Below are 22,333 nucleotides of genomic sequence, written 5' to 3' on the forward strand. Positions count from 1 at the left end.
CTTTTTGGTACCTACTAGACTTCCCTTTAGAACAGATTAACTATTTTGCTACGATTGTGAACCACCGTTTCAATAAAATCTCCTAGTGAATGTTCTTGTATCTTAGTCTCTCTTGCTATTTCTCAGACACTCCAAGCACACTCCTACCTCAGGGCCTTTGCATGTGCTGTTTTGTCTATATAGAGCGCTTCCCCCAGATAACTGGAGGGCTTATTCCTGCATATCTTTCAGGTATCTGCTCATATGTCACCTCCTCAGAGGGGCCTTCCCTGATTAACTTATATAAAATAATATACTCTCTTACTCTCTATTGCACTTTATTTATCTTCATAGTGTTCATTTGAAATACATATTTATTTTCTATGCACACCTCCCACTAGAATAGTGGTTCTCAACCTTGGATGTTCATTATAATCACCATGGGAGCTTTTAAAGATCCTAATGCCACTCCAGAACAATTAAATCAAACTCTGGGGGAGAGATCCAGGCATCGGTATTTTATAAAACTTTCCGGGTGATTCCTGTGTGCGGCCAGGATTGAGAACCAGTGCTCTAGAACCCTGCCACGAGAATGTGGTTGCGTGCGGGTGGCACCAGCATCATCCGGGAGTTCAGGAGAAATACAGGTGCTTGGCCCCACCCCAGGCCCCCTGAGTCTGCTTCCACTGTTTGGCAAGATCCCCAGATGAGTCAGATGACCCTGGAGTTTGAAATGCGCTGCACTAGAATGTAAACTCGTGGCGTCGCTTTCGCTTTGTTTTTAGCGCCAGAAGAGTGCCTAGCACATAGTAAGCGCTCACTAAATGTTAACTGAATGAATGATGAACTAGTGTTGGAGATAAGAGGAAGGAGGTGATAAGGGAAAGAGCATGAAGACAGAGGAAACCAGCCTTGCCCTGCCCACGTTTCCTGAGCACAGGCATATGCAGGGCTCCTATTGCTCTGTGAAAACGTAACGAGGTCCGACATCCCAGGGCTCGCCTCCAGCTCTTGTGCCTTCCAAGGTGATTGCTGACTAATCAAAGATATTGTGATAATGAATTGCCTAACTACCCGGGCCGACTTCTTCCCTCCGAGCATAGATTTTATTAGGGGCCTGCTGAAACCAATTAGCCAATTAAGTAATAATTTAGTAAGACTTTATGGACTGCCTACTACACGCATGGCTTCACATGGCTCGAGAGGCGAAGAACCCAAGATGGAAAAGACAGTCCAGCCGTAGAGACAGTCCTGGAGGTGGGTGATTATAACTTGAGGCAAAAAGTGATTGGGGCGGGGAATCTCTCAGGCAGGGTGCTGTGGAAGGTCAGTAGTAAGCGCTGATTGCAGGCGTGGGGGTCAGAGTAGACTTCCTGGGTGGGGGAGGGCGGGGGCATTTGAGTTGGGCTGGAACACAGAGCAGGTGACATGTGATTCAGGAGTGCAGGGAAGGCAGGTAGGAGGACTGAGGGCGGCGGGGCACAGAGGATGACTGCTGGCTGTGGAAGGTGGATTGGAGAAGGAGACCATGGGTGCATCAGAACCAGTTTGCAGGTGATTACAGATAACTATCCCATTTAGTTGACCAGGCCCTGATCTTGGGCGGTGTGGCAGGACGGTGTGAGATGTGGGGACGCTTTTGAGGGCTTTCGCGAATGTGGAAGAGTCTGTCTCCTTTAATCCTTACAACAATGCTAAGAAGTAGGTGATGGGATTTCCGTTTTCTTTAATTTTTAAAAATTTTTTAAAATTGCGATGGAATTGACATGTAACGGTGTATTAGTTTTAGGTGTACAGCGTAGTGGTTTGCTATAGGTACGCACTGGGAGATGGGTATCACAGTAAACTCACTGAACATCCATCCCCGCACATAGTCAGGAACTTTCTTCTTGTGATGAGAACTTCAAGGATGTGGTCTCTTAGCCACAGTCAGATATAAAGTACAGCACTGTGAACTGTAGTTGCCATGCTGTACATTACATCCCTAGAACCCATTTATTTTATAACTGGACATTGTACCTCTTGACACCTCCCACCCCACCTCACCCCTGCCTCTGGCACCACCAGTCTGTTCTCTGTGAGTTCATTTTGTTTGTTTGTTTCTTTTTCTGATTCATGTATACATGTAATCCTGCATTATTTGTCTTTCTTTGACTTGTTTCACGTAGTTACTTTCATTTTAAGGATGAGAAAACCAAGACTCACAGGATAAGTACCTCACCCAAGGTCACACAGCTAATAATAATTGCCGTATGTGGGCCACGAACACAGGTCTTTCCCGTGTAAACTGTGGTCCTCACTGCTGTGCTCAGCTCTCTCCAGAATCAGCACTTTCTCTCGCTGCTGACAGCAGACCTTATAAAGGAAGATCAGGCATCGCTTGCCTTATTCTTGAGCGGTTTTGTTTTCTATGATTAGCATAAATTGGGGATTTGTGGCGGCTGATTTCTCTCTGTGACTTCGGTCACGATGACACAATATGGCCTTTGGAAGTAAAGGCTTTGAGTTCCCTAAAAAAAAAATCTAGATTGTAAGAGGGGATAGAAGAAAACTAACCCAAATCAGAGATTTTCTACCAGCTCTCTTTATTAGGTTTCTTGTAATAATCAATAAATATTCAGCAATTCTTTCTTCACGTAACTAGAAGAGTCAGGGAAGAACGGCGACCTTTGACCTAGCTGTATCAAGCCTGTGCTCTTGGTAAAAGGAAGTTTGCTGAGATCTGGGTCTGATACTGAAAAGCTGAAGGAAGCAACATCTTGCTATTACCCTTGCATTGAAGACCATTTGGATCCGCTTAGGTGGAGAATCAGGGCTGTGATCTGGTAATTGGGACTGACTTATGCCACCCCGTTGACCTAGATGAGTGGGATCCATTCAGACAGCTTCAGTTTCTAGACTGGCGTTTGTATTAGTATTTGGTGAAAGTTGGTCGAATTTTGGCTGAAGTTGGGGGGATGTGGGCAGAGCTGGTTTCTCTCTTTCATGCTTTGCTCTAGGAATGCTCTGAGGTAGGTCAGGAAGACTCATGACTCAGACCAGCAGTTAACCACCTTAGACATCTCCATTCCTCTATCTGTTAAATAAGGGGTCCAGTTAGGAGGACCACCGATCAGCCTTCCAGCTCTAAAATTCTATGCTTTTTCCTTTAAACAGTGACTGAAATAGCCATTGAGCAGCTGTGTTAGGTGTTGCTTACTTTTTTCCCCCCAGATCTTTGTATTCAACTACATGTTTGTGTCATCCAGTTTTAAGAACACCTTAGTGGCCTCCAGACAGTTGTCCACAGCCCATCAGCTGTTCAGCCACTTATCCCTGGCTATGAGTAGGTGCAGATTCCACATCTCTCAGATCTAAATAATTAGGTGAATTTTGTTCCTGGGAGGGAAAGGGCCAGCGTGGCGAGTAGCAAGCACTCATCCGAGTACGTCCTTCTGGCCTCCGGTGCACACAGGTGGATGGCTTCCCCTGCACCTCAGGGAAAACCTTTATTTTGCCTGTCGTTGCCCTTCCTGCACTACAGACGTTAATGTCATTCTTCCACTTCAAATCCAGCAGCGTCTGCCCAGCTCCATTTTCTTCCTTTTGCCAAGAAGCAGGCAACCAGCTCTGCCTTCCCGAGAGAGAACTGACCTGGAGCCACGGGTGCCACGTTTTCAGCTTTGATGGCGATTGCTTTGGTTCCCTTGTTTCATCACCGATTAGGATGTGCAGGCAGTGCTGTGTGACACAGAGCCCATAAAGCATATCTGCTTCCTGCTGATTTCATGGTTCTGGAGGGGAGGCTGTGCATGGGGCTTAGGAGAGACTAGAGGATCAGGCAGGGTGCTATGAACTATTTACTTATACTCAAGAGCATAACTGTCCTTTTGAAGGGAACACGGCTGCCTTTCCCCGTAGTGTAGCTCTGTACTGCTGTGTGTGTGCGCTGAAGAGTAAGGAGTGTCCATCCATCCCTAACTGTCATGTCTGAGAACATTAATAAAAGGCTCGGCCTCATATGCCTGCTGCTGATCCCAAGACAGCTACTGAGACATGTCTCTGTCTCCCGGCTCCTTTTGAATCCCTAGGGCCCTTCTGTAGTTTGCTGTTGTTGAGAATCATTGGGAAGTTGGCACCCGGACAGACTCCAGACTGTGAGTGGCCCTGCCGTTCCCCACTGCGTCCGACCCGTTCGTAGCCGACGGAGCCTGGCCTTGCGGCAAAGTGAACAGCCTGGAAGTGGAGTTCTCTCAATCTCAGCAACGTTAGTCTCATGCAAATTTCTCTCAAGCTGAAAAGAAAAGAACAAACAAATAGAATGCCAACTTTTAAAACAAGCTTGGGAAACATTGGGAAAAAGTCAGACTATGTTTAAATCAGCGCGAGAAGATGAGGCCCATAATCAAAGATTTGAGATAGATTTGGGGAGTTTCCCAAAAATCGGGCTCCCAAGTGAGCAATACTTGGTGTGTGTATTTGAGAAGCGGTTTCTGATGCTGCCATCCCATTGGCGGTGTCGCCCCATTCTGGGCACCCTGTGCTCCCTGTCGTCTGACCAGCACCCTCCTCTCTAGGGAGCGGTCATCCTTCTGTGCCTCACCCTTGCCAGCCCAGAGCCTCACACCCTGCTTGACCACTCCCTGCTCCTATTGGCACAGCTTCCCAGACTTACCGGAGTGACTGTTTGATGGGATTTAAAGTGCTTGGCAGGACCTCCTACATCATTTGTGGGGCCCAGTGCAAGATGAAAACGCAAGGCCCCTTGTTCAGAAATTCCGAAGAATTTCGGGACGGCCACGGGAGAGCATTAAAACAAGCACAGGCAAGCTCACGCAAGCACGGGACCCTGGGCGACTGCACAGGTCACACACGCCCAAAGCCAGCCTGCCATCAGTACTGTATTTCGGAATAAGCAGGAGTTGGTTTTAGGGCCCCCTGACCCTCCAGCCCAGTCTCCGCGACGGCCTGTGGCGGATCCCTGACCCGTGATTCACAAAGGGTCATTCAGACAGGACCTGCCCAGGGTCTGGGTTCTCACTCTTTCCTGAAGTCGTTGAGGCCGTGCAGAATGTGTTTAGTGTTTCATCCAGTCAGTTAGGGTAATCACTGGGGGCAGTCAGTTTTTCTGGCACCTTCAGAAGCGGAGGCAGACCAGATTCAGTGAAGGCTATAGAAGCTACCTAAGGACCAGCCAGGCTGCCACCCTGTCAGTGAGCCCACGGGGAGGGGAGACGGAAGCCTGGGCCTTGGGGAGCCACGTTCCTGGAGTCTGGGATCCATTTGCACTAGGCAGGAGGCCCGCATCCCAAGTTAGGAAGCACTGCCTTGGTGTCCAGCGTCATACTGATGTCCTTTGGCGAAGAAATAATGGTCTTTGCCCCGAATTCTTTTATAATCTCTCTCTGGGCAACGCAACTCATATTAAAAATGCCAGCAAGCTTGAGACCCGTAAAATACACTGATCTTTGAGGTCCGCAGTGTGACGGAGACGTCAGGTGCCCTGGGTCGGGGAGTGAAGAGACTTTTCTTTCCTGAAGGACAAGCTTCTGTAGTGTTTACTGCACTGAGAGTAGGTAACGCCAGCCTGTCTTTCACTCACCAGGGATGGCAAAGAAGGACTGGCTGACAAATAAGAAAGCAAGCCCATCTGTAATTTCACAGGCCACCGAAGAACGATGACTTGATCTCTCATCAGCACTGAGAAGGCCTTGGTGTTTCTCGCAGTGAGACACTCCAGGTGCCGCGGCTTCTTTGGGGTTCTGGGGCACAGTCTCGGGGAGCTGCCTCACCAGTGAGGCTGGGGGAGGAGAAAGGCAAGTTCAGACACTAAAATCCCGTGAGGTGGGGCTGGAGAAAGGGACAGGAGCAGGAACAGGAATGGACTATTAACAGACTCTCTTCTGCCGGCACACTGGGCCGTTTGGCTACTTCCCTCCCCGAAGTAGGAAGCGGTCGTGCGGTGGCCTCCAGGGCCTGCGCTCCTGCCACACAGACAGCCTGGCACACTGGCTGGCCCTGACTCATCTGGGAAGTGAAGGCGTCTTTTACAAGCTCCTCGCCCACCGAGGCCTCTGGCTTCTGCCATACAGGAAATGTCTGGTCTCCCACTAATCAGAACTGTGAACAACTAGTGGCCATTTGTATAGATTTGGCAAAGGGGTGGGAGCGGGTGGTTATTTGTATTGGTGCCGATAGAACGGGAAAGAGTATACATGTGAGGAGACTATGAGGGGGTTCTAAGCATGCTCAGGTACGGCCTTTACTCTTTCAAAGTCAGAAAGAGCAGGGGCGCCGGGGTGGCTCAGTCGGTTAAGCGTCTGCCTGCAGCTCAGGTCCTGGGATCGAGCCCCGCATCGGGCTCCTTGCTTAACAGGGAGTCTGCTTCTCCTTCTGCCCCTCCCCTGCACTCGGGCTCACTCTCTCTCTCTCTCTCTCAAATAAATAAATAATCTTTAACAGTTAGCACAGCCATTTGTCAAATGAGCCTTGAGGACATTGTCACAAAGAGAGTTCTAGGTGGAAGTAAGAAATCTTACTGACTGGTGGGGTGCCATGAGCGTAATTTTGGGGTGAGGGGTGGGGGAAGGCAGCTCTATGTTCATATCTTAGCTCTGGTACTTAAGAACTCTGGGATTTAAATTCTCTAAACCTGTTTCTGTATAAAATCAGGATAAAAATTTCTCGCCAAGTTGTTTTAGAAGTGAGCAAGATAATGGTTAGAAGATGTCCAGCAGATGGTCTGGCACCCTAGACTAGTAGGTACCTTTTTCACGTTAGAGTTTTGTCTTTCTTATGAGAGTAAAGACGTCGTGGGAAGTGGCAGTGGTGGGGAAAGTCCGTTATTAAAATTAAGATGGGGTCCAAAGAGCTGTGATGGATCTAAGCCTTTTTTACCTGTGATCAAAATTGTCCGTGACCGTGGCATTTTTAAGGGGTTTAATTTTAGGTAAGAAGATACCATAGGTTACCTCTGTAGAAATTCCAGAATTTGAACGTAATGCTTCGGTTCACTCGTAGACTGAGCTAACGCTGTCAAGTTAGGCTGGCCTGACTGTATCTGATAATCAGGGGCAGGGAGAATATTGAAAATTGGAGCCCATAGATAATCCCAGTGTCTCGTTTTAGCCAATAACAATTTTTCTCCCACCAAGTCTTTACCAGAGCCGCTAACAAGGAGAAAAATTGACTGGTTTGAGTTTCCTCACCTTTTATTCTCCCCTGCTTATTCTCAGTAGAGGTGCTAATGAACAGTGAAATGGCCAAGGGGTGAGCTGCCCCAGGGAGAAGCAGCAGGCTTAAAGAAGCCACCAGCTGGATAACTGGGTTGAATAATTGAGCTAACTTAGCCGAAAGAACGGACACATCCACCTGCTACGTATTGTCAGAAGCCAAATGAACACTGAGAGCAAAGTTTTTCTTTTCAGTTTTCTTTTTCATTTAGGGATAGGTATTTGGGGACACTGCGGCCTCTTAAGTCTGCGAGCTGATGTGGGGATGCTATGAAGGAGTTAAATCGCTGTAAGAATATGCAAGGATTCTTACCCTCTCCTAACCTCCTTCCATCAAAGTATAGATACTGTTGGAGAAGCCAAATCGACTTCTCTGAAAATAAAGGAAATTGAGATTGCTCTCCCAAGCCCCAGTCCTAGGCCACTCCCTAAACAAAGAATGGATGATCCAGGTATTTTGACCTTTGCCCATTGCCAGGCAAGGCCGCTCCCCTCCCCGCGAGGGAAAGGTATTTTATTATCTGTCTTAATTGAGCCACTATATGGAGAAGCGCTGTACTGTAATTAATTCTGTGGTGCTCAGACTGTTCATCAGAATTACCTAGAGGGCTTTTAAAAACAGTTTGCAGACTCCTTCCCCTGGAGTCTTTGATTTAGTAGGACTGGGCAGGGAGCAAGAATTTGCACCTCTGAAAGTTCCCGGGTTCTAAGGACCGTACCTTGGGAGCCACACGCGTAAGGGGTAAGAAGGGGAGCTCTGAAATCAGACTACCTGGGTCTGAATCCTAGATCTCACACCTGATAGTTGTGTGACAGGGTCGTTAAAGCTGACCTAATCTCTTGGTACCCAAGTGTTCTCACTAGTAAAATGGAAATACTAATACCTTGTAACGTTGTGAGCATTAAATTAATTAATACATGAGAAGCCTTTAGAATATTGTCTGCTATATCACAAGTATTCAGTCCAGACTAGAGTGGCGCAGTGATAGGTCCCCCGTAACAAGGAATAGAATGAGCCCTTTACAAGGATCGTCACTTTTAAGACCCACAACCCTCTTCTCCCTCTTTCTTGCTTCCTGCCTTACTTCTCACTTCCTTTTTCTTCTCTCCTTCCCTTCCCGCATCCCTCTCATTCTGTCTTGCTCTTCATAAACAATATGGTAACAAAAGTAGTAAAACTCTAAATAAAAAAGAAAAAAAAAACATTTGTTGGTTGTCATAAGGCGTGACCTTCGAGAGCATGAAGGTCTTCGCCTTGGTATCCCAGTATGGTACCAGCCATACAGTAGGAGTTGGGTGGACATTTATTGCATGAAACCAGTCGTCCTTACAAGTCAAACCGGATTGATCCATCAGGGTTCCCTTCCGGTTCTTCATCCTGTCCTGGTTTCTCTTTGACTAACATATCCGTGAGGTTCACCTCTGCTCTTTCTTCCTCCAGCTGCAGCACGCACGTGCCAAGGCAGGGTGGAATCGCAATCTGTCTACAAAGCTCTTGTTTTACTGGCTGTTACCTGGACTGCTCGTCACCATTTTAAGAACAGGAGCCTCAGGGGCGCCTGGGTGGCTCAGTTAGTTGAGCAACTGACTCTTGGTTTTGGCTCAGGTCAAGATCTCAGGGTTCTGGGATCGAGCCTCGCGACAGGCCCTGCGCCTAGCAGGGTGTCTGCTTGGGATTCCCTCCCTCTGCTCCTCCCCCTGCTTGCTCTCTCTCTCTCTCTCCCCCCCTTCTCTCTCAAATAAATAAACAAATCTTAAAAACAAAAAACAAAAAACGGGAGCCCCCAGGAAGCTCTGAGTCTGAGCCCCCAGGAAGTGCCTGACCCTGGGCTCCTTGGAGGGAGACCAGGCCATCTGAAGCCACCCCATGCTCCCTGACCCAGGGATTGTCACTTCCTGCAACATCTCCCTCCCAACCCAGCCTGCAACATAAGGGATACCAGTGTCAGCTCATAGGGAAATTGGTTGTCAGGTATTGCCCAGTTACAGTTGGTTTAAACTCGCGACTACCCATAGTACTGCCTCCAGATCACAAGCAGGTCAGCTGCCTGAGTCTCTGGTTACTCTTGCAGCTCAGGTTTCCCTCCGGCAGGTCCTGATAGGGGCTAGTTTTGCACAGATGTGGCCAGGTCCTACGGCCAGGTTTAAGATTTCCGTGTACAGCCGTCCTAGCAGCAGCGCCTAGAGAGGGAGTATGTTCTGAGGGCTTGGAAGGAAGTTTCTTTCCATGCAAGGCATGTTCCTTGATCGTTTGGAGCTAGTCATGTGGAGTGGATCTGTGCCAGTCAGCACCAGGAGAATTTCTACGAATGGGAGAGTCTGTATTCCCTGGGACCTTTCAAGGGTCCGTGTTTTCATTGTTTCTCATTGCTTGCCCCGTGACTGGCTGTTACATAAACATTGACTCAGGGCCTACTGCATGCCAGCTACTCCGCTAGGTACTCCCAAGGATGGAACCTTTCTGTCTGCTCTGTGTATCGGTGGGGAGTTGAGTTCGTGACAAGAATAAAGAGTTAGGGGTGGGGCAACTGAGAATAAGCGATAAGCCTTCAAGCAGTAGGAACAAAAGTGTTAACTTGGGAAATTTTTTAGACAGTTTATTGAGGTATTTGTAGTAGATATGTATCTAGATATGGGGCTTTTCTGGCTGTGTGGTCCATGCAGGAGACCTTTGCAGGCTTCCCAGATGGCTTTTGACTGGACCCTCCGCCTTAGCATTGAACCTGTGTAGGGTAGACCTCTCTTATTATATTACACCAAGGTTTCTGGTAGAGCTACTCCGGGATCCACACAGATAATTCTTATCCCCCTCCCCTGAGTCCTCCAACTTCCCATTTGGGAAGAGTGGAGTTTTCTGACCCTGTATTGCTTTTATCACGAACTGGCTACCACCCCCTTCTCTGCCCATTTTCCCTGTCAAGTTCACCTTGTGTCACACCTTTCCACCTGGATCCATTCCCTGCCAGGAATTGACAGGGAGCTTTTAAGGCTTACATTTCTTCTTCTTTTTCTTCTTTTTTCTTTTCCCCATTCAACACCTAGTCTGGTGCTAAATACTTACATGCTATGCTGTGAATATGTGTGTGAATGGATTGGTCAGAATTCCAAATTTTAGTTGCAGGAAAATTCTTTTGTTTTGCATCGTACATGGCTTACCACGAGGAAAGGTCTTGACAAGGACTTGGCAATCCTGAGATTTTCTTTGGAATGGCATCTGCCTTACTAAGTGTTGACCTATTTTGTAACAGACCAGGATGATGGGGTTTCCCTTTTGCCTACTATTTCAACAAAGTTCACTGCATTGAAGGCCTATCTCAAAGGCAATATATATATATATTTATATATATATATATATATATATATATATATATATATATATATATATATATTTAATTTCAGAGTAGTGTTCCTAGGCTGAATTATGACTTCCTCTCATCTTAGCCTCTGGTACACTCTATTATTTTGAGTGTTATGTTCCCATCTGACTCCTTCCAGGTGCCTCAAGGATGGGCAGGAATCATGTTTTACCATTTCTGTGTCCAAGTATGGATTCACCGTGCCTGTCACTGGCACAAGGTGAGTATGTACTCAGGAAATGTTTATGTACTCAGGAAGTGTTCTCAAGAGAAATGTACTCAAGAAGTGATCAAATGAATAGATAATTTGGGTTATGAAAGTTCTTAAGGGCATTCCAAATGACAGAGGGCTATGTCTGCAAGAGGGAGCATGAGGAGTCCAAGGGACAGAAGAGAGATTGGCTGTATCCAGAACTCACAGTAGTTTCCTCAGGAAACACTACCAGATAGTACTGGATGTGGGGGAAATGATCCACTTGCTCAATACCCTAGACTACAGTTGGCACACTGGGTACTCACTATGTGCACAGCTAATACAGTGGATAGGAAGAATAAAAATGATGTGATTCTTCACAGCCTAGGTGGGGAGATAATATATAAGCACAAAGTAATTAAAAAGTACAGATCAGTTCAGGATTAAGTATAGCAGTCTTTAGATTAGGGAGAAGAAGAACAAAATCTCCTGTGTGCCAAATCCTGTATAATACAGCGGTAGGAGCCTTAGATACACCCACAAACATGACTTCATTCAATCTGCACAGCCTTTCAAGATCGGTGTCTTTATCTCTAGTCTACAGGCCAGGAAACTGGGATTTGGGGGCTAGGTTACTTGTGCAGAATCACACAGCTAGTAAATGTCAGTGCCAAGATTTGAACTTGTGGTCAGCGAAGAAGAGACCTAATCTGTATTATGGAGGGTAAGTAAACTGTGGGTGGGCAGAGGGAGGAGGATACCACTTTGCAGAGGCCCTACCTTGTAGCTCTGAGGGGATAGTCTGACACACACACACACACACACACACACACACACACACACACACAGAGACAGTCACACACCCCGTACCCTGGATGACAGGCTGTTGAATGTGGAGTTTACCTGGCCCTCCCAACAGAGAGAGAGGCACGGATGAAACCTTCTATAACACAGTCATGCCCACATCCCATGGGCTACGGAGGCTGTTTGTGCTCACGCACCAGCCAGCTGCACGCCTCATAGAACTAGCTTTTGTGACAAGGGCCCCACAAAGAAAAGCATCTTTTAGGGCCCTCTCCCTCACAGGGGCAGTGTACCTGGGAGCTTCCTGTAAATTGTGGTGACCTTGTTCCCTTCGGTCATTTTCCGTTGCTTTGTTCCTCATCTCCCTCATCCCTGTCACTTATGAAGTCCCCTGAAAGGGATAATTGTGCTAAAGAAAGACTCAGAGAATAAGAAATAAGAAAAAGCTATAAAAGAAATAAGAAAATACAGCCTCAAGCCTACATGGAGCTGGTTTTCCAGTTAAGAGGCTTAATTAAAAGTGTGGGGACTGAACCTGATCTTTACATCGTTATGAAAAGTGAAGAAAGCATTATGGCACGTGTCCCTTGTAGGCTGCATCACATGCATGGGGAGGAGGCCTGAGGGCTTGCTGGTCCACTGGTGCTTACAGGGTGCTCGCACCAAGTACCCCTCAGTGGCCCCACAGGAGCGGACCCTGGCAGGGGAAGGCTCTCTTTCCAGCGGTAAGACTTGGTGATCTGTGCTTCGGTGAAGGGGGCTTATATAAAAGCTTCTCTTGGCCTGCCCATGCCTCTTTCAGCTGGATGTTCGTTCAGCACGGTGGAGTAAGTTAGGGGTAGATTATACACTAGTAAGCCTCACAAGAGAGGAGTCTACACCTTAAAAATTCGACTATATTTACTCTCCAGTGATAGAAGCCATGGGGCTGGCCTTGAGGCTCCTTAGAGATCCCCTTCAGATTAAGATTTACGATACTGGTTTTACTGTCAAATTGGGTCATAGACATTTATGATTACAGGAAATCATTTAAACATATTTACTGTTTATTAAATTTGTAAACCACCTAAAAGATTTATAAAATTGAGCCTCTTTGCATGGTAACCAACGACCTGTACCTGACTGCTTCAAGTCTTAAGCCCTGTGTTCCCATAGCTATTGGATAGCTTGTCATCGACGTTTCATTACAATTTCATATTCTACTTTTAGGATTATTTAGTATCAAAAAATAATCTTTACATAATATTGTATGTCAGGCTTTATAGTTTACAAAACACCTTGACAGATACTATTTCTGTTATTTTTGATGGCTCCGTGACACTCCATGGAACTGATCTGCAACAGTTTAAGGTTCTTTTTATTTTGTATTTTACTTGATTTTTATCATTTTTCTTTTTTTTTTTTCTTTTTAAGGTTCTGTTTCTCAACTGAGTTCTGCTCAAGTGTGAGAAACCATAGCAGTGAACATGAACTAGTTTTAGCCTTATCACCATTTCCTGTTTAGGCAGGTAAGATCTGCTGAAGGAAAGAACGGTTGCCAAATGGCCAGGTGTGCTAGTTCATGGCCTAGAAGGGGCAGCTGTCGGTTGGACTTTGCCCATTTCAGGATTTTATCTGATCTCCTGGGTGTACTCATGAGTGCACTCCTGTGGGTGGAAAGCATTAGGATCAGAGACGTGTTGAAAGGCTTTGTACCTTTAAATGAAGAACCTTTCCAAAGGTCCTTAGAGCTGGTAGGCAGCTCTCTGGGAGCAGGTGGGGGTCAGGTTGTGGAGCAGTAGGTGTGGGTTCATGCCTAATAAATGGACTCTCCTGGGATCAGAGAGGGTGGCTCCCTGGGTCACCTCTTATACTATGAATGGAAAAGGAGATATGACAGGAAGAGCCCGGCTCCAGCCCTATTTGGGGTGACTGCTGGCGATTTGATGATTTCCTCCTTGATCTCGAGGCCCTCTCAATATGAATGACTTGTACGATGGGGAAGACAGTGGTCTTTGGACTCTTGGCTGGTACAGTCTTGACCTCGGTTAGACACCATCTTGGCTTCTGGAAAGAACTCTGTCCTGACGACTATTTTGTTGATTCTCCTCTCCACAAAAGAACTGGTGTCTTTTAAGATCTTTCTTACTTTACGTGCTTAAAGTTGAAGGTCATCTCCTTTGTAGTGAAAAAAATAACCATTTTCCCAGTGGTGTGTGCCAGATGTGTGGGTTAAAGCAGGAAGACTAGCTGTCCTGGGTTCTATCCTTAGGTTTTTTGCTGATTCACGGAGGCATTTAATTTCTCTCTACCACTTTTTCTAGCTCTGCAAAATAAGAGAGGGGAGTTCATGAACATTTGTGTGCTACTGGGGGATTTTTCTGTGCAAGTGAAAATTATTATTGATGCAACCACAGGACTTGCTGCCAGCTTCAAGGGGTGCATTTTACTTTCTCTGGAAAGAGGCCAGCAGTAATGATGGAAACACAGTGCATTTGACTTTGACCTTACTTTTGACAACCGTTCCTTTGCAATCCTTAAAAACACATTCCACCATTTAAGAGAACAGCAGCAGGCCTTCAGGGAAGCCTGTGGCCTATGCATGCCTTTGTAGGTCTTTGGGATCCTGGTGAGAAAACCCTATTCCTCACTTTGCTTCCTGGTAGCTTGGCATTTTAGAGGCATCTGGAAAGAAAGGTGGCAGAAAAGCAGCATAACCGGCTTGACAAGCCTTGTATAAACAGAGGAAGTCCAGTAAGGCTTCTGGTCCGGGATTGCCAAGCTCAAAGAAGCCAATTGTAGTGTGCACAAAGGCGCAAGTCACTAAGGCCCAGAGAGCTCCCAGGAGGCCTGCACGTAGGCAAGACCTGAAGTTCTCAGCAAAGACTGAAGGTCCGTCGCAGCCCAGGGAGCTAAGCTGAGTTTGATGACTGTGGACTCTTCAGTGAGGTAGCGTTGTTGCCTGGACTGGCCATGTAGTTGGGTGGACAGTTGCTCCAGCCCTGCTCTCCTGTGACCCTGGTTTCTCGATCCTTTAGACTCGTCCTCCAGGCGCAGACGGTGGTGGCGGCTGCCGTCTCCACTGGGGAATGTGGGTGAAGTGCGCTTGATTTGATTTCCCCCTTTTGCTTGGGATGGTACAACAATCAGCCCATTAAAGTGGAAGTGGAAGGAGCGAAAGCCCCTCCCATGGGCCCCTGGCCCCTCAGAGGGCTGCCCCTTCCCCTTCCCTAGAACATTACTTTATCTAGTACACGTCATGCTTCTAGGACATCAGATAAGGTGGAAGAAAGTACCTTTCCCAAATATGTGTCCAGGCAGGTTTCAGCTGTTCTTGTGAGGAGGGGAACCCGTCGACGTGCTCCCGGGGTAACCCCCTCCTTGGCTCACATCCTTTCTGCCCTCTGCAGGCCGAGCGCCTCCAGTGTGTTTGGTGACCCAGGAAAGGCGACAGTGAGACGGACAGACTTCTGTGGCACCGCTCTTAGGGAGTGCTGCTTGGGAGAAATATTTGGGTGTGAAGTTTTATGGTAGGGTGGCTCTCTTCCACTGTGACGAGGACAGTCAGGAATAAGTCCAAAAAGGCAGTTTTTGATCTTTAGAATACTGTGCTAGATAAAATAAAAATAGATTCCCCTCATTCAGCACCTGGCACAGTGTTTAACAACAACACATTTTTTAAATAAGATTTTATTTATTTATTTGAGAGAGAGAGAGAGCATGAGCAGGGGGAGGAGCAGAGCCAGAGGGAGAAGCAGACTCCCTGGCCAGCAGAGAGTCCAATGCAGGACTCGATCCCAGGACCCCGGGATCATGACCTGAGCCGAAGGCAGATGCTTAACCGACTGAGCCACCCAGGTGCCCCACAGCAACACATTTTTGATTGAAAATACCACTAGATGGCTGAATGAATGGGCATTCCTTAAGTGTGAGAATTGATCTTTTCTGATCAGATGGTTTTCTGCTTACCTCAAATTACACGTCATAAGAATTTAGGATGCTTACAGGGAAAAATGAGTGCTGTTTGTTTCTGCATAATATTTCTATATGAAAGCAAGCACTTGCTGAACTTTAGAAGCCTTTGGAGGTTTTTGAAATTCCCCACCGTTATTCTTAAGAAGAGAAGAGAACAATTTTTTTTTTCTACCCTCTTGGCTGATAAGGAAAAGCGAATTTCAGAAAAACATGGGACGGAACAGGAAGTGTTCAGAGGTTTAGTCATACTTGTTAGGTATGAAAAAGCCCCACTGCATTCTCATATTGTTTCTTTTATGGACTTAACACTTCCTACTTTGAGAATACCTTCCTCCCCAAGGGCTCAAAGCCCTTTATAGTCATTAATCTTCATCCTGCTTCTTTTCTTAAAAACTTGAAACGTTAGCGACCATTTTGCGGGTGTCATACCAGTTACAACTTCAGCTGAATGCATTTTATCTGTCCGGGTCCATTAGCTCCGTTGAGAATGTGGCCCTACAGCAGGCAGTAGGGGGACCCGTTTGTCCGGGTTCCCGTGGGACTGTCCTTGTTTTAGCGCCCAAATCCCACATCCCAGGAGCCCCCTCAGCCCCAGGGAAGCCAGGATGGTTGGTCATCCAAGATGGCGACCCATGCCGGTAGCCCCGAATGAAGAGAAATCCTCCCACCCTGCCGTCCTTCCCTCCAACCGTGGCCAGTGGCCTGAGAAATGACCCAGACAAGAGTCTGTGAATAAGGTAGTGCAGACCTTTCATGCCACTCGGTGGAAGAGGATTCAAAGCACAGAGTCATGGAATTGGGGAAATGCAAGATGAGCAGGGATAGCTTTGTGTCTATGAAGTAAAATTTCTGGTTTCTTGGGGGGTTTTTTTGGTTTTGGTTTTTTTCCTGTTTTTGGTTTACCCTTTCGCTCCTTACTACAGTACATGGTGAAAAGCGAAAACAAGAACTGATAACTACCTAATTTCTGAAACAAGAAGTGTGATTTCAAATGCTTCTGTTGGTCTCAGATTTTTCATCTGAAAAATGAGGATGCTGGTCTTGATGTCTGGGGCCCCTTTCTGCTCAAACTTACGATGAGGAAAGAAGCAGGAAGTAGGAAGCAGGAGAGGGCAACAAGAAAATGGACTCCATCCCCTTTAATAAGCTCTACTCACCAGGAGGACGTTTTCCTTTAAGTGTGAATCTTACGCCATACTTAGGGCATTTCCACCCGTCATTTCCCACCTCGTCTTTTTCTACCACCTTACGCTGTGTTGTTTGAACGTGCTGCTTTGTCTGAGCCGGGGAGGGAGTGGGCGGCTGCCATGGTTCTCCAGGTGCACCCAATACACAGACAGCCTTTCCTTTTTCTGCCTCTAGAGGACCTAGAACAACCCTTGCTCTTAGGACACCCTGGCAGCGGGCCTGAGAACCTTACCCTGCATATCAGGATATGCTCTCTTCTATTTAAACGGTCCAAACTCCAGGTATACAGTCATCTCGTGAAATACTAGAACTTGCAGACACTTTCTAGTATGTATTTTTTACTGTCTTTCGTGAGCCCATCATGCCACTTTTGTTCACTCCTCATTTTGGGGAAGAGATGTAAAGGGATCACAGCTTTCAAATCCAACAGCCTTGGTTTGAATTCTAGCACCATTGGCTTCGTGACATTGGCAAGCATGGTCTTTAAGCTTGATTCGGCTGGGTTTCTTCATTTATAAAACCAAAACGTATCATATCTTAGTGTTGGCACATGGAAGGCACTGAATGTATTTCAATGACCTCTTAGCCCTTTATTTTCTCTTAGCCCTACCCCCGGTACCATACTCCCTGACGTGTCACCTTGCTTTCGTTCTTTGCCCCTTGTTAATTTCAGAGATTACAGGAAAGGTGTTCCAGGTAAAGGAGAGTAAGTACACAGTGAGTGGGTGCTAATTGAATAATTATACCAAGCTTTTCCTCCTGACAACTCGTACTAGGCCATGCTGCCCCTGAATGCTGATGGACCCAACTGGGGAAAAGGTGTCATTAGCAAAGAACCAGTCACCTCAGCATAAGAAATGAAATGTGTGCATTATTGGGGACCTTGCACACCACCACTCGCATACTCGACGATATTGAAAAGTTGATCTGTAAATGCAGGTAAAGCTGACAACTGATTGTTGTGACAGATAGCAGGAAAACCTCCCTTGAGCAGTCCCTGGATGTTTCAGCTGTTGTCACTAATATGTTCATCAAAAGAATCAAATCCATTGGGGCGCCTGGGTGGCTCAGTCGGTTAAGTGACTGCCTTCGGCTCAGGTCCTGATCGCAGGGTCCTGGGATCGAGCCCAGCATCAGGCTCCTTGCTCAGCGGGGAGCCTGCTTCTCCCTCTCCCTCTGTCCGCTCCCCCTGCTTGTGCATGCTGTCTCCCTCTCTCTCAAATAAATAAATGAAATCTTAAAAAAAAAAAGAATCAAATGCATGTTTTCCCTTTGAGTAGAGCATAGAAAATAGTGTTACAGAAATTACCTAAAATCTCTCTCTGGGACCATCTCCCGAATCCAGGTCGATGGGTGACCTGATCATGCTAGGACATGCAGACCTGGCGGTGGACACTTCTGTTGCAGCATCTTTATAGCAATTGACTCTTTTGATTTCCATTTTCCTGTTGGCTTTTTCCCCTGTTTTTTTCCTTGCTTAAAAATAGGTGATTTGCAAAGGCACTTGGAAGTGACTTAAATCCTATAATAGATAATCGTTTTACAGGAGCACTGTATCTTTTATCACACAGTCCTTGATGTAATTATGTGACAATTAAGTGTAATTATGTGATATCATGAGCCTACCACAGATGGAGCTACCAAGCCATCTCAGAAATGACCGTTATCTGTATGTGTGTATGTCTGTAAGTCTTTAAGATTTACCACAATTTTGGCACATGTATACTTGTCGTTGATATTCATTACGCTTTTTATGTGCTAGGTCCTATGCTAAGTTCTGGTGTATTATGTCCTTCAATCTTCACAGCCTTTTGAGGTGGAGCCCCAGTGTTATTACCCCATTTTGTAGGTGAAGCAACTGAGGCTTGTGGAGTTTAAGTAACTTGCACGAAGTTGTACAAAATCATGCAGTAAGTGCCAGAGTCAAGACTGAAAACACACCTGGGTGCTTCCACGCAGTAGCTCTTAACTACCACTTTACACCGGTGAAAAATATTTTTAGAACTGAATGAAGAAATCTAAGGAAGAGGAAAGATACCTAGAGTCTAATGTCTTTTGTGATAACAATGTGAAACTTTTGTCTCTTTAAATTGTCATCCAGGGGCGCCTGGATGGCTCAGGCAGTTGAGCATTCGACTCTTGATTTTGGCTCAGATCATGATCTCGGGGTCGTGAGATTGAGCCTTGCATCAGGCTCTGCGCTCAGCGCAGAGTCTGCTTGAGATTCTCTTCCTCTCCCTCTGCCGTTCCCCCCTCAAATAAATAAATAAATCTTTTTAAAAAGTCATTAAAATAAAACTTAAAGGCTCCATTCTTCATCTTCTACTTAAAAAGAATGGGCAAAATATCTAGGTAATTCATGCATGTGGCCCCTTTTTGAGATACCAGTTCTTGTTTCCAAGCCTTCTCTTTCCTTCCAGTTCCATGTGTACCGGTGTTTATCTGCTGCTTAATCCACCTGCTCCTTCATAGGTGTTTGTAGGTCCACGTGGCATTCACGTGGCAACTTCAACTAAAAGCACCTTAGCCCCAACATCAGCACAGGATGGGGGTCATGGACCTCCGATTGAGTAAGCCTGTGGCTTCTTGATGCCCGTGGAAGTAAGGCTAAGGGAGCTGGTCTTTGGAGGACTTACCTCTTAGTGAAATCAGAATTGGTGTGTCACCTAACGTGATTTCTAGAGCAGTAGGGTAAGGCTAAAAAAGGAATACTTGTACCAGCGGCCAAATATCCACGTACATGTTGTCTCCTTTAGAGTTTCAAAGTAGTCACTTAAAAGACAAAATGTTTACTTGAATTATACACCCCTTGCTTGTCATGGAAGAAAGATCCTCAGTTCATAGGCTCTGGGTTCAGAGACTGGCTTATCACTTATTAACATTATGCAAGTTATGTAACATTGTTGAATCCCAATTTTTAAGTCTTTAAAATTGGAATTAAAATGTCAGACTTATTTGATTGCTAGGAAATTTAAATGAAATAATATATGCGCCTGCTATGTAAGAGTTGACAATAACTATTTTTCCTTTGTCGTAAGGTTTTTTTTCCTCCTCTAGACTTTAAGCTCCTTAAAGAAAGTAAATAGTTTTTCTTACTCATCTCTATATTCTCAATACCTAGTAGTATCGGGCATGTATTCATTGGATCAAAAATCGTTTAGGAAGGTCTTCAGATCATTCACTCACTCCTTCTTTAGTTGCATACGTACAGTGTGTCAGGCTCTGTGCTCGGGATAGTAGAGTCAACAGCACAAACATAGTCTGCCGCCATTTTTTTAAGTCTTTGTGAGAGAGAAATATTAATATGGATAATAGAGTAATGAATAACTTCGGTCCTTGAGGCAGGATTTAAATTTTGGAAATAGCCAAAATTACTTCGCCTCAAGTCTGATGAGTTCTTGAAACTGTTTTTGGTCAGATACAAAGAATAGCAATAAATCATTGTAACTTGGTTCTGAAAGTCCTAAAGGAGGTATTTCTAAAGTATTTCTGGGGAAGGATGGCATCACTGGAAAAAGTATAACCACATTAAAAAGGTCTGTCTTACAAGGCAGCAGAATTGATGTGAAGGGATCATAGTTTAGGTAAGGTGTTCCGGGAACTTGGAACCACGTGAAATAAGACCTAAAAACAAGTCAGATAGCTCGATGATTGGGCGGTGAACATGCCTCCTGGAGAGGAGAAGTAAGAGGAGATGAGGCAGTGTTGACAGCTCTAGCAAGATTCTTAATCTTAATCTCAGGAAACAAACTGAGGGTGCTGGAGTGGGGGGTGGGGTGGGAGGGATGGGGTGACTGGGTGATGGACACTGGGGAGGGTATGTGTTCTGGTAAGCGCTGTGAATTGTGCAAGACTGTTGAATCTCAGATCTGTACCTCTGAAACAAATAATGCAACATATGTTAAGAAAGAAAAAAAGAAGAAGAATGTAGCAGGAGGGGAAGAATGAAGGGGGGGAAATCGGAGGGGGAGAAGAACCATGAGAGACAATGGACTCTGAAAAACAAACTGAGGGTTCTAGAGGGGAGGAGGTTGGGAGGATGGGTTAGCCTGGTGATGGGTATTGAGGAGGGCATGTTCTGCATGGAGCACTGGGTGTTATGCACAAACAATGAATCATGGAACACTATATCTAAAACTAATGATGTAATGTATGGGGATTAACATAACAATAAAAAAAATTTATAAAAAAAAAAAAGATTCTTATGTAGATAGTTGGACTTAAAACTTTATCAATAAGTCATTAGGTGGCCCTAGGGGAAAACACAAGACAAAAGATTGAGTTTGTGTTAGCACCAAGAAATGCTCTTGGTGAGATTATCTAATGAGGCTCATTTAATCCATCCATCCTTCCTTCCATCCATCCATCCATCCATCCATCCATCCATCCATCCATGAGTGCCTAGTGCCAGCCCACAGGCACTGCTCTAGGTACAAAAGGAACAGAATAGGCAAGTCCCTGGTCACGTGGAGTTTTCTGCTAATGACAGCCTTCCCTCCTGGGTGAGTGGGAGGGTCTGGGGCACCAGGGTGCTGTCGGGGATCTAAGAAGCAGGTGAAGGTGAGGTAGGCCCCCAATATGGATATAGACAAGAAAATGGAAGTCCAAGCTCCCTCAAGCCATCAACCCGGAAATAAGAAACTGAAGTCAAGACCTAGATCCAGACTCAGGGGCAGATTTGCAGAGAAGGGCAGGCGTGCACAGATTGGGGGGGGGGGCTTGGCCTGAGACAGGAGGAGAGGCAAGACAGGAAACCCTGAATGGGCAGTGGAGCCCATGCAGGGGAGGGAACTGTTTAAAGCTCTGAGTTGCAATATAGAGCTGAAAACCTCTACTCAACTATAGGAAGTTGTCTTAGCATCTTTATTGAACTAGAAAGTGATCGACAACTGCGTTTTTATTTAGGTGTTAAGACATTCTAGGTCAGGGCGCCTAGGTGGCTCAGTCGTTAAGCGTCTGCCTTCGGCTCAGGTCATGATCCCGGGGTCCTGGGATCGAGCCCCGCACCGGGCTCCCTGCTCCGCGGGAAGCCTGCTTCTCCCTCTCCCACTCCCCCTGCTTGTGTTCCCTGTCTCGCTGTGTCTCTCTCTGTCAAATGAATAAATAAATCTTTAAAAAAAAAGACACTCCAGGTCATGTGGAGCTTTTCACCTTACCCCTCTTTGTCTGCAGTTTAGGTGTAACACAGTCAAGGCCAGCCTCTGAAAATGAGGCTGATTTCTTTTTCTAGTCTCAACCGGGGAAAACGCTGCCTGTTCTTCTCTTCCCAGTGATCTGTTGTGTACACGTAAAATGCTACAAGACATATGAATTTTTTGTTAGTTCTTGATGAAAGTTGTGGACCAGGGAGGCAGCAATTCGTCTTTGAACCTAGGTCTGAAAGTAGTGAGAACCACTGCATGAGGAGAATGCAACATGGTTTGCGTGGCCTTTTTCCTGTATTTTAACTCAGTTGATTTACTCAAAACCTCGTCAGTCAGTCAGTACACTTGTCTCCATTTTGAGATGGGTTTACTCAAAACCTCGTCAGTCAGTCAGTACACTTGTCTCCATTTTGAGATGGGATCATGACCTCAGCCGAAGGCAGACGCCCAACCAACTGAGCCACCCAGGTGCCCCCTTGTCTCCATTTTGTAGCTGAGGACATA

The 22,333-nt window shown here is 46.1% G+C and overlaps 1 protein-coding gene across 7 annotated transcripts in view; it reads left to right on the forward strand.

Moving 5' to 3' along the window:
- The window catches only part of ETV6 (ETS variant transcription factor 6), a 235,785-nt gene that overhangs the window by 55,309 nt on the left and 158,143 nt on the right, over positions 1 to 22,333 (forward strand). Inside the window, exon 1 of one of the 7 annotated variants that reach the window (XM_078075615.1) lies at positions 10,708 to 10,766. The exons of the other annotated variants lie outside the window; for them this stretch is intronic. Within the exon in view, the coding sequence (XP_077931741.1) occupies positions 10,710 to 10,766 (57 nt within the window). The 5' untranslated portion in view covers positions 10,708 to 10,709. Of the gene's footprint in view, positions 1 to 10,707; positions 10,767 to 22,333 lie in introns of those variants that run through there. 7 annotated transcript variants of the gene reach the window in all.

This window comes from Halichoerus grypus, chromosome 6, assembly GCF_964656455.1.
Source record: "Halichoerus grypus chromosome 6, mHalGry1.hap1.1, whole genome shotgun sequence".
In the NCBI taxonomy this organism is placed as follows: domain Eukaryota; kingdom Metazoa; phylum Chordata; class Mammalia; order Carnivora; family Phocidae; genus Halichoerus; species Halichoerus grypus.